This window comes from Ochlerotatus camptorhynchus, unplaced genomic scaffold (assembly GCF_037179485.1).
Source record: "Ochlerotatus camptorhynchus isolate MF236.1 unplaced genomic scaffold, CSIRO-AGI_Acam_v1.1 ptg000330l, whole genome shotgun sequence".
Classification (NCBI taxonomy): domain Eukaryota; kingdom Metazoa; phylum Arthropoda; class Insecta; order Diptera; family Culicidae; genus Ochlerotatus; species Ochlerotatus camptorhynchus.
This window is the reverse complement of record NW_027040818.1, coordinates 13,515,383-13,534,027: the sequence shown is the minus strand read 5'-3', so window position 1 is coordinate 13,534,027 and position 18,645 is coordinate 13,515,383. Positions and strand designations below refer to the sequence as shown.

The following is an 18,645-nucleotide window of genomic DNA, read 5'->3' as shown; positions in this document are numbered from 1 at the left end:
TGTGAATGGGGTACGTTAATCGATTTGCTTGGGACCAATAGGCTAGTCAAATAGTGAGCCAATTTTAAATCGTTAGTTTCCACCGGTTGAATTGGCTGGTAATGTCAACGGAGTGGTCAGGTCAACCGTTTGTATTTTATTGTATGATCCGGTAGTGCAAACCCTATAGGATTATACGCACACAAACTTTTCGACGAACAAACAAACGTCAAAGCATAATTTCCACTTGACAGATGTGTCACCTTATGCCTACTTTCTACTCGCCTGTGGCGTGTACGGATGTTACACACATGTACACATGTAGTGGCATCCATACCGACAGAACGGAAAGACAGTGTGCAATTTGACAAGAAGTTTTAGTCCATCTATTTTAGCCATAGAGTGTTATTGTGCGGCTGTGTGTATATGAAAAATTGTGACATTCCTTACATTTGTTATCCTTTCTTCAGTGTGTGTGCACATAGTCATAGTAGGTCCCGTGTTTTGAATGTTTATTGAGCAGTAGCCAGTACTGGTGCTAGAAGCGAGGCGTAGTTTGATTTATTCGGGCGTATTTCTATGTCTTGTAAATTCTGTCCATAAACAGAGGAAAATTTTCCAACCATCCATCCAATTGCCTACCCTGAGGAGAGTTGGTAAACAGAGTGAGTTTTTTTTTTATATTGTGCGACTCAAGTGTACGCGTGACTAGGTGTTGTTTTATTTCTGTAAAGTGAAAATTGTGTGAAGTGTGGTGGTTTCTGAATTTCACAAGTTTTAAGTTTTATGTTGCACTGATCCAGTTCTGCAAGGCGCTTCGAGAAGAATTCGTCGACGGTGAGTTCCAATATGTTGATTTCATGTGCTGCTGACAGTAAAATTCCCAGGATACGTGTCTACCGAAGGGATTTATGTAATTTTTCAAAGGATTGCGTGTCTCTTCGGCCGAAAGTTGACGTGCTGCTTTGGTATTGGCTGATTCCGTGGATAATATTTGTACATGCTTCGCTGCTTGGATGAGACCAAGGACCATGGATCTGAATCAGAAGCATCGGGTGAGCTCGAATGGTGCACGGATGGAAACCAGGGGAGGGTGTTGACCTTCAGCACAGGTTTTTGGCTCGCTTGCTCTTAAACTAGCATCGTCTGTCGTGAAAAGCAATAAAAAAAACCTCTGATCAACGATTCGCAAATTAAGGTAGCTGTACCAGTTCTGGCTTTGCTCCATTTGAACTCCATAGGCCATAACTGGCACATCAGGAAATTTGACTTTTTGGAGGTTTCATTCTCGAACTGACTGAGCCAATTAGGTTGTAAATTATGGACCTCATTGGGGAAGTCGAAACGAAGCGTTTTTCGTATGAACGCTTGTATGAAAACAGTCGTTTCGGCTTAGTTCCATAATGTGGCCCCTGGACCGATATCAGTCGTATTCGTCGATGTCAGGCGATCAATTTACGTCACGCATATAGGTATATGTACGATAGAGGCCTCTTGCTCTTGCTCTGACTATCACAGCAGTGTACAACAGCACTACACGGTTGAATGGTAAGCAGATGAGAGTGTCTGCCCATAGCGGAGTAGGCTTAGCGCAATATGTGTGCTTGAATGACGTGGTAATATTTATTTCTACTAGGTAGGCAAAATACAGCACTAAAGTGAAAATGTTTCGCATTCGGAGGGCATAAGCCACCGTGAAGAAGAAACAAAACAAACGAGCGAAGGCTGTCTTTCCCAAATGTACTCACTAATTTGAATTTCTTATCAGTCGTCATCGACAGTGATGCCAACTTGAGATTTAACTTGTTTCAGGTGCGATGAAAAGCCTTTCCTTATTTCTTGGAATTTGACTACTTATGATTCATTAGTAGTTAAAAACAGGCAATGAACAAATATTGTGTCAAACATCCTATGTCCTACAAAATCTCGAATATGATCCTTTTGAGGCTCAAAAAACCTAGCGACGTTTTTCATAAGTCAACTTCAGAAACTAAATAAAAAACATTAAATTAGAAAAAAAACTGGTTTTGCATGTTTTACCGATTGTGCAGAGGTTCGGCCATCCAAACCAATGAAATATAATATATTATTGAAAAGATAACAGAAGCGTAGATACCGGTCTATCACACGGCGAATGAGAACGACCCAAATTTGAGTTTCATAAATCACATAAAGTGCAGGAACTCAGCGATGAATAAATTTGCCTCACGTTTTTCCAGGTTGGTCCAGGAAATATTTCCCGAATATGTGAAAAGTGAAGATTGCACTACTCATAGACTAAGTAAAATTTTCATCGATTTTCCTCATTTTTCGGAAGATTATTGAGGTTAGCTCCTGCACTTTCTGCGATTATGAGTAAACTAAGCTTAAATTTGGGTCGTTCTCATTCGCCGTGCACAATCGTCGGGTCGGTGGTATTCCGCACCCAATTCTTCAGAGAACTGTCTAGAAACGTTAGCAACAATTCCGGCTTTCTGCTTCGCTGACGACAATGTATCTTTATGATTCTTATTATTAGACTTGTTCGGATTCAATTACATTCCCTGAAAATGTTACGGCTTCGGTAGATAGTAATTAATAATCATTATCATCTCTGATTTGCGCCATAAAATTGCGATTATAGTCAGCATCTTTGTTCGTTATTTTCCATTGATTTATCTTCTATAGTTTGAACCTGATTTGTTCGCATTCATTACCGTCCTGTTTCGTCACCAATCTGGATTCTGGTAATCAACTACACACTTAATTGTTATTGCTGAGATTCCAACAGCCGACTTATGTACAGATCACCGAAGTCAGTAGAATTTTACCGGGTTTTTGAACAGCAGCTGCTAATAAACAAATACCATAAACGAACTGTATCCCGGATGGGTAAACTATCCCACAAATGGTTTGGATGATACCCCGAACACGTTGTTAAACTTTCTTTTATGGTTATTTTTTATTAGGGAGTACAAAGCGGTAAAATTTTCAATGGACCGTTATACACGGCCAATGAGATCAACCCAAATTTGACTGGAGTTGATCAAGTAAACGGACTTTCTACAGTCAAATTCGACCTCGCACAAATCAATGCTAACTTTTTGCTACGGGTAGCACGATATTTAGTGACTGGCTGCGCTTGCCGACTGGCAGCTAACTTTGTAGGGTAGGGAACTACTTCGGCCTATGCGCCCATTTTGGGCCTATCAAGCAGAAAACATCAAATAAATCCATGATTTTGGCGTTAACAGGTAAATTATGCGTTTGGTACGATAATTTAGTTCAAATGCTATCGAACAAAGTCAGTAAGAACGCGTGATATGAATGTTTGAACCCAATATTATCAAATACAAATGAAGCGCTTCAACCGAATCAATCTTTATCTTCATCCAATAGGCCGAAGTGAATTCATTGGCGTTTCAATGGCGTTTCAATGGCGTTACAATGTGTTAGGACGAGTTTAGAATCCGTAGGCCGAGTTTGGCGTCGAGAAGCAGTGTTAGACTTTTAACAATATCTCAACAATTTGTTTCTCCTTATCAAATCTTACAGTACGTACGGAAAGGTCAATAAATTTGGAAGGCATCAGTAATAATAACATTCCGTTTGGTGCTAAGTTACGCTAGATTAAGAAAGACTAAGTGTGAGTTGTGCTTAATAGGTCGGAAATGGGATATTTAACCCTATAAACCTCACAGATTGGAAAAGTTTGACGAATTTGATGATTTAAGCCAGGCCAAAATACAGTGTCTCTTGCTAGCTTCATCGTTGCTTCGATATCCGAGTGTGATTGGTGTAGTTTTTCCAAAATATTATACCAACATCCTATCGTTCCGGTAAACCAATCTAATGTGGTTGCCGAACTCCTCTCGATATGACCAATAAATCCTAAAGGCCCAAGCGCCCACATTGCGTTTGGGTCTTATGCGCCTTCGGTACTTTAGTCTTACTCGGCTATCCATCAATGGTGTATTGTATGATCGTTTGAATTTCGGGATCATTTCGAGACTCCGATGTAAGCTGCTCTATTCGCTCATCTGAGATAGGTATGAAGTCAATGCTGTTGATCTACTGTACCTCATAAACATCGTACATTTCCAAGTTCGTCGCATCCCAGTCGGAGAGTGCTGCCCCAGAATGCATGTCTGCAATTACCACTTCCTTACCTGGTTGTAAAGCGATGCGTGATTCGATAACGCTGTAGGCCCAACGACATTCGTTGTATACAGAGGGGAGCTTCAACCAATGGTTTTTGATGAATTTTCAGCATGTTGATGACCCGTTTCTACCGTGACTGGCTTCCCAATGATATACAGCTGGAATTGATGACAGGCGAACAGGATAGCTAGAATCTTCTTCTCTAATGGTGCTGCTGAGAGCATTCGACGCGTAGACGATAGGATGTCCATTTTGCATGAGTACAGCTCCACCGTCCACACCTCTGCTGTCACATTGAATGACGACGTCTTTTGATGTAGGATTACGTCTTTCGGTATTGGCATATTGGTGGTGCAATTTCAAAAATCAAAATTCGACCGCGTTATGAAAAATGGTCAGGCTTTGACCACTTATAGCTCTGTCAATAGCGGATGGATTTTAATTCTAAACAAGCCAATCGATTGGATTTTTTCTACGAATCTGCTAAAATGAACACTTTATTAATTTTCAAGTTACAATGGTGATCAAAATTATCACCGATTGCCTGCAAAAAGCGCTTTCCCAAACACAGATTTCAAAATCAAATTCCATCCGGTTTCGCCGAACGGTGCTAATTGAATCACCGTCGGTGGTGGCGTCCGGTCGGTCGTCATCGCCAACAGCAGTAGTGGTGCTTTCGGCGCGTGGCTTCGAGCATTGTTCTCCAGTACACAACGAAAGGCTGCCCGCAAGCAGCGAGCTGCAGCCCACATGAGCGTCCATTCACCGAACAATCGATTTCAGTAGCTCTTCGTGAGTCGCTGTGGGCCATCTATGCCAAGCACGTCACCCTCGTTCCAAACAATATACAGCTTGCCAGCCTCATCCGTGTTGAAAACCCTAATAGCTCAGCACTACTCAACCATCACGACAAAACGGTTCTTTTCAGGACCGCCATAAATTATTGCTGTTTAAGAGTTAATTTTCATTGAACGTTCGCTCGCCTTGCTACCAGCCACATCACCCCCAAAGCTCAGCTCTTTGATAATGTACCCAGCAACCAATCGTTTGTGGACCGAATACCACATGAACTTGTCAATTAACAAGAAACACTTCGAATTAAGGTAAGGTTTTCTCCAGGACGCTAGAAAAAAGCAAAAACAATCTCGAATTTATATGATTGATCGCGAATGTCTCGCGATTGGAAAATTTTAGCAAGAAGTTCCTTCAATCAATTTTCGCTTTTTTAGTATCTATTGAATACACACAAAAAACTCCGTGCGTTTTGCGCACGAAAATGCGTAATTTTGTCAACAGAAAACGATGCGTTTCCTTGATAGGAAAAAGTGATTTCCCTAACACAGTCGCCGAATATTGATACCGAGCACGTAATCCTACGTCAAATCTACGGTGGAGTCTTGCATACAACCTCTTACTTTTTTTTTTTGAGGTAGGACTACGTCTTTGTTTTCTTTATGGGGGTACACTTTGCGAGTACAAAAAACGAACATGTAACGAAAAGGGTCAGGTTTTGAACGCATTTATTCTGCAAAGCATTAACGTGAAATATGTCATGCAATATGCCATGCAACGGGGGCTTCATTCAGACATTTTGTGGCATATAGTACAAATAATGAAAATAGTTAAACAGCTATGAAATTTAACTAAAATTGGTAGCATCAAAATGTCCCATACATATGCTTAGACCACAAGGTGTCTTTCCTAACACAGCCATCACATAGTTGGTCCCAAACGGAACAAACCGAAGCCGCACTTCCTTTGGAACTTCGGACGTGTTCATATGGCACAGGCTCCCCGCAAGCATCTTGCTACCAAGGCTGCCTGCAAGAGCGCTCTAGCCAGAGCAGTAGTGAAGAAGCCACACCGCCACTGTTCGAGTACAGTTGCTCATCGTGAGAAACACCTCTGTGGGCCATCTTCATCAAGCGCGTCATCGTCATGCCGAAGAACATCAAACTAGCTCACCGTATGCGTGGCGAAAGTGCTTACAGATCTCAGAATTCCCCAACCAAGACAAAGATCGAACAACCCGGCACCGTGCATCAAACCCGCCGCTGCCAGAATAATAAGAACCTGTGATAAGTGACGTCACGATATAGTGCGTGTTGTTAATCGTAAACATCAAGGCTATTCTTTTGCCTACACACTTAGAAAAAATAATGTAAATTTAGGTGCTCTACGAGCGTGAATTTTGACATAGAGTAGAGTCATATTAGACGCGAAATTCAGCTCACTTAATTTTACATGCACTTAATTTTACATGAAATATTTGTTTAATTTGTAATTGCTTTTGAAAACCAACACGTCAAATGCCGATTTTCACACAACGGACCAGCCAACTTCATTCAACCGGCACAGCAACAGGGCGCAGTGATGATGGACTACGGCCTCGATAACAACACAGCCTTAATCGATAAGCTGTTCAATCTGTTCTGCCTGTACGGAAATGTTGTCACGATAAAGTTCCTGAAGACCAAAGAGCATCCAGCACTTGAACAACATTCCAACCGGAAATGATGGTAGCAACATTCAGATTGCATTTTCCAAGCAGAACTACTTGTCAGAGTCCACCAACCCCTACACCCTGCCGTACAATTCGATCAGATTCAAGGACTACACCGCCTCCAAGAACAATCGCTTCCTTTCCCGAGCAAGATTATTCACTTCTTCAATTCCCCATCCGGTATGTCCGAGAATCTGCTGCTGACTGCCACCCGTCGCAAGTTCGAATGTTCCCCCTCCTCCGGATTGGTCAAGTTCCCGAGCGTAGTCCTGGCGGTGTACGCGGTGTACGCCATCATGAAGTGCAACCAAAGCGCGATCGATCACAAAGGCACACAATTCCCGTTCATTAGAGCAACCGTACCAATGAGTAAATAAGGCACAATTACAGGGCTGATAGCGGGTCACTTTTTAGTGACTTTGTCACTTTTTTGAAGGTGGTCACTAAAAAGTCACTATTTTCGACAAAAAGTCACTAAAGTCACTTTTTTTCGCCATTCCCGCTTGAATTGCAATGTAAAAAAATAAAAAAAATGTTACAGTGCTACAGTATACTTAGTTCTTAGTACGCAGAAGAAACCAAGACGATACATCATCAAAGCACACTTTTATTTGCGATTTCGTACCTTTGAGGAGTCCAGATTCAACTGCAAAATTAAATAATCAGGGTGACCGGGAAATCGGGATAACAAGAAATTCGATGTCACCGGAATAAACTCGTGAACTTCGATGCCAAATTTGAAAAAAAAAATGTGCTTCTTCCTCTCTTTAAAAACTCTCAAGACTAGATATTCAGGATACAGTTACTTTGAAGAACTATTAAAAGAACTTTTTTCCAAAGCAGTTTTGAACAGATTTTAGAATAGATTCTAGAGATATGTAATACCAAGGTACTTCGGACAACACGTTATAGGGAGTTTTGGGATGAACTAAACGCGGGTTATGACTAGAGCTCCAAGTCAATTGTGTGAGATCAGTGTTTTTTTAAGTAGCCCTGTGAACAATTTCTTGGGTACAACTTGGACTAGGAATTACTTGGAAAGCATTTCCAGGTAATTTTAAGGAGAACTCCTTGTGAATTTCCAGTAGAACTTAGAGAAGAACTCCAAGACAATTCAGATAAAACATTTATGAGAACTCAGAGGTGAACAGCATGGGAATTTCTAAGGAGGTGAATTCTTTAAAAAAAAGTCTATAACTCAAAGAAAATCTAAGGACGGATTTTATATTTTTTTAGTGTTCTGCAGAGAACACTCTGTTATAAAGAAAATTCAAGGCACTCCCAGAGATAAGAATTTATATTTTAGAAGAATTCTGTAAAGAACTCTATAAGGGGAAATTCTTTTGAAAGAAATACTTGAACTTAAATATAATCCTGTTAAGCTCTGTAAAGCTTCTCTGCAACTTTAAATATGGCAAGTTGGAATTTAAATTGTTGCCCATAACTGAAAAGTCTCAAATTATCATGTCAAATATTTATTTCGTTGCAATAAATATAAGAACCTTATTGTAACTAAAATCAAACACGTCATCAATCAGTAGCTTTTTGTTATATATATTGTTAATCTCCTGATTGGTTAAAGTTAAATTTGAATCCAGATCTCTAAAATTTCACCAAGTTCATGTACCTAATGAGTTTAAATTTTCATTCTTGTCAATGTCAACAAAATATAACCATTGGATCATTTTCGTCAATGCCCTAGAAATCTAGTTTTGTAGGTAATTCTGAGTAGAATTTCAAGGCAACCTTGAATAGGATTCAATACAAATTTTAATGAAAATTCATAACAGTTTGTAACGTAAATTCTTAAGGAATTATGAGAAAATTTGAACGATAAGGAGGATTACACCATGATCATTCTGAGGAGAACTTCGAGATAATACAAAAGAGAAATCTAATGGCATTCTAAGGATAATTTGAAGAAGATTCTGGGATAAAAGGAATCCGGAGCAAATTTTCACGTGAGTTTTCGGAGAATTCATTGATAGTATATTATGGAAGATTACAATTACATATGAGTATAATTCCTATTGAACCTCAAATGAATTCGGTTAAAAATTCCAATAGGGTTCTGACAATTTTTTTTTTTTGGAGAAATCTAAGGAACCGCAAGTTTAAGAGATGAACTAGCCTCAGGCTAAAAATCTCTAAAATAAAGATTAAAAAAAAAAAAAAGGAACCGCAAGTTATTTTTAGGTAAGAATTTCATAGTTGTGAGTTGAATTCCAAGCAAACAGGCAATATTCAACGGTAATTCCAAAATATATTCAATGAGAATAATTCCAACCGATTTCTTAGGTATATCCCTAGAAAATTCTGAGCTAGATTTCAAGTGGATTTAAAGGAGTATTCTAAGGATATTCCGGTGTTTTTTCAGATAATTCAAAGAAGAATCCCAACAGCATTTCGAAGAATTTTTGGGATTTCCTAGCAGCCTATGTATGGATCCAAATTAGGGGCATTTAGGCCGACATTACATCCATTTCCCTTAGTACTGTATTTGATACGTTTAAGCTCTATGACCCTTTCCTTCCCACGGTAGCACGGGGGATCTATAGGTTTTTGGTCCGTCTTACGACTATCATTACAGCTTAAATTAAATTAAATTTTCAAAAAAAAAAAAATCACCTCGGAACTTATAACTTGAGCTTTATAACTTCAAAAGTGTCTTAGTCCTACAATTTGTAAATTTCCCGCATCTTGCAGTTCTTTTTGTAGAATCATTTTCCTAATATCTTGTTGTTAGAGGTATCGCAAATTAATCGAAGACTATACCCCAATCTATTATTTTAAAATGCAATTGACAACAGAATTTAAAGAGTAAAACGACAAATCCAAAATAGGGGAAATGGCTCTAATGTTGACTATGGATCTAAGATTGGGCCCATCGCTAAAAATCTGTTATTTATCAATTTTATCTAGATGAACACGTCATTCGGACGGTACTAATGGATATTCTTGGTCGCTATTGAAAATTTAGTCGACTTCAGAATTTATGTATGGGCCCAAATTAGGGCATTTAAGCCGACATAACATCCTTTTCCCCTATACCACATTTCCACAAAGATCAAAAGCTTGAAAATAATCGAAAAATATTAAAAAATCTCCAGAGGCAAGACCAAGAGATCTGAAAACAAATGTTTCATTCAAGTACTTGTTTACCTTTATTTAGTCTGACACCTCTCAAGTTAAAATGTATTGAAAACTTTCTTATATCCAAAATTTTAAGATTATGTGTCAGTCTGACAAATGTCATATGATCCAAAATCTCGTCAAGAATCTTGTGAATTGAAGTTCAAGGATTTTATGAATTCCTGGTATCTTGCATAAACTCCCTTAGCTCAGTCGGTAAAGGCGCAGCTACAAAGCAAGACCATGCTGGAGGTGGCTGGGTTCAATTCCCTGTCCGGTCTAGGAATTTTTCGGGTTGGAAAATTTCTCGACTTCCCTGGGCATAGACGTATGATTGGACTTGCCACACAATTATATCAATGCAAAAATGGTACAGGCATCGAAAGCTTTTAAATTAATAACTGTGGAAGTGCATCTAGAACACTAAGTTGAGAGCACGCAATAAGCTAGTATGCGATATGCAATAAGCTTGAAATGCGAAGAAGAAGAAGAAGAAGAAGCATAAACAATTTCGAACATTCTATTTTTTAAAAATGTTGCCATAAAGGCATCAAAATTTCTTAATCAAGCTAAGAGTGTATAGAACCACAGTAGGCATTGGTTGTCAGGATAAGTTCATTTGTTTACATCATGGCTTCACCGGAACAAGCACGTCAAGATTCTATCCTGCGTGCTCAAAACAAAAATCCCGCTCCTGGCAGTTTTCGATCAAATTCCTGGGTAGGATTTTTTTTAAATTCAGGAGACCATAAGAATTTCAAATATGGTATAATATCTCTGTTATTGAAAGTCGTGTTACACAGTGATGTTAGTTAGATCTTGCAATGTAAACTTTTGACGAATGCGTACCGATACGAAATCGATGCCTACCTTTTTTGGATGACTGACAAATAAATTGGCATGATTCTATTTCTGAAAGTTTTCTGATAATGTTTAAGTCACAATTTGGTAACTTTTTAAAATTATTTTGGTCACTTTTAAGTCACTTTTTTAAGTAATTTTAGTCACTAATTCACTATTTTTATTGCTTAACAATGCTATCAGCTCTGCAATTACCAACCTCTACCATAACGCTATTTGCTTACCGGGGGTTGCTATTCAGGTGGGGGAAATAGCAATACCTTGGGAAGTAGTTGGTTAATAAATTTAGCAACCCGGTAGCAACGCATCAGACGGTTGCTATTCTGAATAAACGTCAAAAGTTTGTTTTGCCGGTGTGGAAAACGGTAACTTAAATTATGACTCTGATAGCAACGACCGGTGTAGAGAGGAGTGATTAAGCCAAATGGTACGGTTGCTCTTATGCCAACGACTGGTACGGTTGCTCTTATGAAGTAGGATTGGGCGATTTTCAGAGAAAGATCGATCTTGACGGATCGATCTTATATTTGGCTCTTGAATCGATCCACTCATTAAATCGGTACCAAAGAATCGATCTTTGGTAGATCGATCTTTTGATTTTTATTTTAATACGCTTGTTTACGTTGGTACCCCGAGAAATTATTTCCTATATAATATTCAATTAAATGTTGTCGTTACGGTAAGGGGCTGTTCATTAACTAAATAGACAGTTTTTTGAGATTCTGGACCCCCCTCCTTCCGCGTAGACAATTGTCCATACATTTATTTAAAATGTGTATTGTCCGTGTATAATTCCCAACCCCCCTAACCTGTCTACGTAGTTTAAGAACAGCCCCTAAGGAACAATGAGCACAGTAGGGAGGTAGCACTAACCTTCAGATGTTGCTGTATTCGTAAATATCGGAAACGCAAATAGCGACGTCATTTTAGGGAGCGGTGCTGATGTTGACGTTATTTTCGTTAAATTTACTACGTCTGTGGTGAGAGTTAGTAATCCTAGAAATATTCAGAGGGAGAGATGGGCTTTTTTTTACACTTCGGCAACTGAGATTTAAAAAAAAAATTCATCAAGGAGAAATATTTAAAATTTTGAAACTTAAAGAAATCAATAGGCTTTAAAGAAAAAAAAAATCGGGATCCTGGCACCAAGCCTGGCACTTTGAAGTATGTTCGTGCGATTTTTGAAAAGATGACAAACTCATTGAGCTTTACACATTTAGATCTCAATGAAGGATTTTCAGTAGGGCAATTTGACTGCACATCCCGCCCCTACGAATAATCCCAATTGATCAATTTAGATGACAAATCACACAAGACAAACTACAGAAGTCATCATCCACTATAGTCGGTCTCCTACAATGTTTCCCACTGTCTCCGACTCTGGCCGGCCGCTGAAAGACCGTTGCTTTTCACATCACGGAAGGCTAGGATTCTAGTTTGCATTTGAGTACATCATACAACCCTAAAACACAGGACTTTTATTATCCTATGAACACAAAACACCAAAATTTCGCACACCCGCCACTTCCCGCGTCATTCCCGCTCCGATTTATCCTTACTATTTCAAACCAAAACATTCAAGGTGTCCGGGTTGCTGGGATGAGTATTTTACAAACAATCGCAGCTTGTTCTAAGACCGGCACAATCGGCACACTGACAGAAAAGATGACCCAAGATTCGTGTGCGGAGTGGCCTACCCTTTGGTGTAGAGTTTAGAAGGAAAACCAGAGTATTTGTAATTCAATAACCGACACATTCGGACATGAATAAAAAACGCTAAAAAGTTGAAACCGCGTGTTTTGTTTCATCAACCTCTCCACAAATTCTCGATTACTTTTTCATAAAAGAGACTGTTTTCCCAACAGGATGTTGTTGTTTGTTTGCGTGGGAGTGCTAAGAGTATCGACAAATTGACATTGGATTCTTTGTTTACTACTTTTTTTTTCTACTACTACTTATTCTACTTTTGGCAGCCCGGCCTACTCACTATCTCAAAACTACCCAAATTTTGGTAGAATCGACCCAGATCGGTCAAAACTTAACCTACCCAAACGATAAACTATGTTGGGAGTGACAAGTTGACAAATGGACAACATCGACATGAATCCGATCGACTTTGTTCATTTGTCAACTTGTCACTCCCAATATAATGTACCCATTTTTGGGTAAGTTCAGTTTTGACCGATCTGGGTGGATTCTACACAAATTTGGGTAGTTTTTAAATAGCGTGTACAGAATTTCCCCCATTGAGGTGAATTGCTGTGGCATACTTATTCTTGGAACCACTTCGAAACTTTAAGTGCACAAATATGAGCTTCTACGACACGTGCAACATTCAAATTGTTACTCCACGTTTGCTGCACTGCAGCTTACATGAAGTACCAATTTCAGGTGAAATAGGGCACCGCTTTCCGAGGTGCAATTGAAAATTCGAAGTGAAAGTGCATGTATAGCCTACGTGGCGGCTATTTGAGGACTCTACAAAGCATCACCTTAAACAATCCAAGTGGTAGTAAGTCGTACGATACGATAAGATTATGCCAGAGTATTGGAGTACGTACAACATGTGACGGCGATCTATTAGTCATATTCCATGCATACCTAATTACACCTAAATACGTTCTCGTCCGATGATAACGGTTTTGAGTCGCAGTGCATAGCCGATAGTACCTAAAGCTGGCTCAAGGCTAATGTGATGTTTACATCTGTGTGGATTTGCTAGCGCTAGAGTACTAGTCAACTAGCACGAACTTCAGTTGCTCCTGAAATCTCATGCTGGTACACGCTGCTGATGCCCTGTTTACATTATGCTGGTGAGCTTTTTTGCTAGCAGCTGGCTCATTAGCGCTAGTGAAATAGCCTCAAGTGTAAAAACCCCATAAACTTCAGTAAACAATCGTCCTTCGCAGTACTGGTGAAGCAATCAGAAGGTACCGTAAGGTGCCATAATTTCGCTCGTTTGCCAACATTTTTTGATGTATTGTAATTTTTTCTATGTTTATATTTTTTCAATACACTAGTGAATAAAGACTGGAACGCGCAAAAAATGGTCGACAAAAAAATCGTTTCTTTCAGTCAAAATTCATATCACAAAAATCTTCTTATTTTTCTTTTGGTAGTTCAATTCATATAGCGGAAATGTATGTAATGTCGGCCTAAGTGTCCCTAATTTGAGCCCATGCATAAATTCAGCAATCGACTAAATTTTCAATAGCAACCAAAAATATCCATTAGTAACGTCGCAATGACGCGTTCATCTAGATAAAATTGATAAATAGCAGCTTTTTAGCGATGGGCCCAATCTTAGATCCATTGGCCAACATTAGAGCCATTTCCCCTATTTAAAGGAAAAAATGTTCGTTTATCCGAACTGCCGTGACTTCCGCTTAACCCCTCCATTAAATTTTGCACAGTGGTCTCATCGACCTTATTCGCCGCCGAACGCCAGTTAGATTTAAACTGCTGCTCGTTTTCCATGGATTTATTAGTTTTTTTTTTTAGATTCCGTTTGACCAAGGCCCAATACCGTTCGATAGAGCGGAGTTATGGGCTGTTGGGACGATTGTGGTCTTTGGGTACCACAACCACGTTGTTCGCATCGGTACCACTCGATTGCCTTTTTCCCATAGTGGCAGCTCGCCAAGTCCGGCCAGAACAGCACAGGTCTGTTATGTTGTTTTAGGAATGGTAGCAGCCGCTTTTAGGCACTCCTGGGTGTAGATCTCTTGATTGATGGTTCCCGTAGTAATCAAAATGCCGCTTTTTACACCACACGTGCATATGGTCTGCCAGACGAGATATTTTTTAGGGAACATCGATAGTTTTAAAAATGTCAGCCTTTTCCTGATGCGGTATAAAACTCCTGTTCCAGGTGCTGCTTAAAATCCGCCTTCACATAAGTTTCGTCGTCCATGACCTTTGTGATTACGATTGCCACCGCTTACAGGCTTCCTAGCGGTCGACAGACGCTCCCCGAACACTTTTAAAACGTTTCTCACGGTCGATTTGGCCATATCAAGCAATTTTGCTAACTTCCCGCATAAACGCGAACCATAAATTGACCTTACCTAAAATGGTTAAAAATTGTTTATAATCCCTGCTAAACTTTAACTGAAATGGTTATGGAACTTTACATGAACGTTTAATGATAAAGTTTCAACCTTATGTATTATGGTTTTTTGGAACTGGACCTTACAAATAATGGGTTGTTAAGAACCATTACCGTTCCAAATGCTTGTTTTCTCCATACATTTTCGGAAAGAGAACTATATTAGAACCTTTTAACTTATGGTTTGAGAACTTTAATGGTAATGGTTATGGTAGTCAGTAAGGTCCACGAATGGTTTTGTAACATCGATCAACTTTATGTGGAATATATCGCGAATTGGTTGCCTGTAATTTACTGATTACCAATTCACGTTATATTCCACGTAAAGTTGAGCGATAATACAAAACCATTAATGGACCTTACTGACTACCATAACCATTACCATTAATGTTCTCAAATCATAAGTAAAAACGTTCTTATATAGTTCTCTTTCTGAAAATGTATGGAGAAAACAAGAATTTGGAATGGTAATGGTTCTTAACAACCCATTATTTGTAAGATCCAGTTCCAAAAAACCATTATACATAAGGTTGAAACTTTATCATTAAACGTTCATGTAAAGTTCCATAACCATTTCAGTTAAAGTTTAGCAGGGATTATAAACAATTTTTAACCATTTTAGGTAAGGTCAATTTATGGTTCGCGTTTATGCGGGTTGGCGTGTGAGAACGTCGGATTCTCTTGCTGCGCGAGCAAAATTTTGACACGCTGCTCCTCTTGCTTGGACGTCATTTAGAAAACTGGAGAGCAAACGGTGAAAACTCATCATAGCAACCATTGTATATACATTCAACTTCCAAATGCAGCATTTCAGGTTTCCAGACTTTAATAGTTATCTGCATTTTCAGCTCAATTCAAAATATCAACATTACACCATATTATGAACCTAAAAAAAAATCCGCTTTATTAGGACTTATGTGCGCGAAATTATGGTACTTTACGGTATACATATTTGGAAATAAATACCATTATTTACCGTAGCAAATACTTAACTATTTACTTCACGGAAGCAGCCACGTTAAAAATAAACCGAATGGCATTAGGGCATTAGTATTCCAAGTGCAACACTGTTGTCACTGATTGTATCGATTCCGCCAACGTGTGCGGTTGCAAGTGATTCAAATCTCCATGCGTACAGCTAACCTACCTGAGTGGATGTGAGTAAACGCACAAAAAAGTCACTCTCCTACAAACTAGTATATCAACGTGTGTAATTGGGGTTTTCCCAGTCTATGTAATGTCCGCATTTTAGTTCACTAATTAGCGTTTACTGTTTCTACCGCTTCTTCCTAACACAGATAATCAACACAGCAACAATGGCATCGACCGTCGAAAGCACTCCACATGCATCGGCGCCCAGTTTGGAAGATCTGAACTCCGCATCGACCTCGCATGGCACCGGCGCCGGAAGTTTGTACTCGGAAATCTCGTCGAGTTCCCGCGCTCGCAGCAGCAGCAGCAGCATCCCTGATGCTTCGAAGGAAGCGGGCTCCGCAGAACAGGAATCAGAATCCAGCAATAGCAGTAGCAGTAGTAGCGGCAAATCCAAAATCAATCTCGAAGACGACGGGGAGGAGAAGAAGGATGACTCGGTGTTCGAGTGCAACATCTGCCTGGACACGGCCAAGGACGCCGTCGTCAGCATGTGCGGTCATCTGTTCTGCTGGCCGTGCATACACCAGTGGATGAACGGCTACCGGAATACGTGCCCGGTGTGCAAATCGTCGATCAGTAAGGAGAAAGTCATTCCACTGTATGGCCGGGGTGGAAGCAAGGAGGATCCCAGGTAAGCTAACCGACCCAATGTCAATGTCTGACCGTTTTCATTAACATTCCGTATTGTCAAAACAGAAAAACAGTCCCACCGCGGCCAGCCGGGCAACGTACCGAGCCGGAACAGCCGCAGGGATTCCAGGGCTTCACCGGTGACGGCGGGTTCCACATGTCGTTTGGCATCGGGGCGTTCCCCTTTGGATTCTTCACATCGACGCTCAACTTTGGCGACTTCCGGGGCAATCCTCCGCACGAGAACACCCGGGAGTACGACGAGGATCAGTTTCTGTCGCAGATTTTCCTCTACGTGGCGCTCATCTTCATGGCCTGGCTGGTGCTGGCCTAATGCGTAGTCATATTCGTCGTAAGTAGGTACAGAGGGAAAAATACGAAACGGAACTGCGGGAAGGGTTCGTACGTGGGGTGTCGATTTGTGATAATAAATGTTAATCCTTTTTACATGCTTGGAAGTTTGGTAGCGCGGAATTGCGAGACAGCTAAAATTTGCTGTCGTTGAAAATGTAGGCTCGAAGGCGTAGCATCTCGGCATGGGTGAAGGCAATTTGGTGTGGAAAAAAAATAATGGCATCACGAAATTCCCCCTTAACTTGCAATTACACCTGTAATTCTTGTAGAACAAAAAAAAACGACCGATATCTGATTGGTATTAGCGCATTAGTCTTTCATATAAGTAGTAACCCATCTACCGACCTTTTGTTTCAAAACAAAACGGTTGATTTTATTTGCTTTATATACGTTTTCCGTTTTTACACACGTTATATTTTAATCTGTTAGAGGATCACGACAGCCTAATATTACCCAAAATGGTGAGAGAAGTGGTAATTTTTCAACAGTTTCGTTGAGTCATTGAGTTCCGGCTGATTGAAGGCTTGGGAAAATTCAACGAGGTACAGCAGTTGGAGGGAAGTGTTGTAACGAGTTTGTGTAATTTATTTGAAGCCATTTGTAGGCGATTTATATTTACCGTATTAAGGAGAACAATAAAATGCAATCAATATTTGAAAAGTCAGTGGTTTATGGATGACATAGTCCTTAGTAGATCGTAAAAAAAAGTTAAAGTAGCTTTAGGGGAAGGTGGGGCAAGCTCGTAAATGCGGCACTGGACTTAACAGAATTTTAAAAATTCTGAGATTAGAAAAAATAACAGCCAGTAATTGTAATTGTAATTGTTCAGCAGGGTTGCTTCCACTCACTTGGTAAAAAAAATATTTTTTCGGAATTATGCAATCATTAGATGATATAATGATATGTAGTACTTGTAAGTAACAAGAAGAGGGTGTAAAGTACGTGTTTGATTCATAAAACCTGTCAAGTTCGCTTTCACGGCGTCACAATCAGCAATTTTATGATTCGTGAGCGTTCACTCAGAGTGAGCGCTCACGATTCGTAAAATCAATTATTGTGACGCACTCAAAGCATCATTGATAGATTTGATGTGTCAAACACGTACTTTACGACCTCTTCTTGAAGCTTACAAATACTAATTATCATTATAACATCTCATGATTTCATTATTCCGAAAAACATTTTTTTTATAGCAAGTGAGTGGAAGTAACCCTGTTGTTCAGTGCATAGGCTGTGCCTTCCGCTAAGAAGGCTTATCTAGGGACCAACCCCCTAGTCTATACACCTACTGTCCTTCCCGTTGCACTCGTCAGCTCGTGCGATACTCTAGACACACATGGGTGGTCGTATCCGGGTCCTTCCCTGGGTAGGCTCGTGTCCGTCCAGGTTCTGGTACATTAACTTATCTATATGCATGGTAATTATACTTTTAAAACTCACCTTTTGATTATAATGTCGAAAATGCTGAAACTAAATAAAGGTTAGCGATCCATATAAGGTGTGTGCTGCGACGGAGTAGTAATTGAAGGAAATGAGGTTCTGATGTGAAGTATAGGTAATTCTAAAATAGGTAAATCAATTAATCATTAGCTGCTAACAGTTACTAATAAATGGGTACGATAAATCACTCATCAATGAGTATTGCCACTCCCACTGAAAAATGGGCAAAACCTCAATCATAAATGGATATTCGATTCCTACCGTGTATTTAAAGTAAAGTTAGGATCTTATCAAGCAAGCACACACCTTTTACGATTCTTATCCTACTTACGGTTTCCTGCAC

The 18,645-nt window shown here is 39.8% G+C and overlaps 1 protein-coding gene across 1 annotated transcript; it reads left to right on the top strand.

Moving 5' to 3' along the window:
* The first annotated feature begins 493 nt into the window (after positions 1–493).
* LOC135708460 (E3 ubiquitin-protein ligase RNF185-like) lies at positions 494–17,522 on the top strand. Its single transcript, XM_065230578.1, has 3 exons — positions 494–816; positions 16,022–16,509; positions 16,575–17,522. The coding sequence occupies exons 2-3, from the start codon at positions 16,040–16,042 to the stop codon at positions 16,840–16,842; spliced, it is 738 nt and encodes a 245-aa protein (XP_065086650.1). The 5' UTR covers positions 494–816; positions 16,022–16,039; the 3' UTR covers positions 16,843–17,522.
* Positions 17,523–18,645: the final 1,123 nt, after the last annotated feature.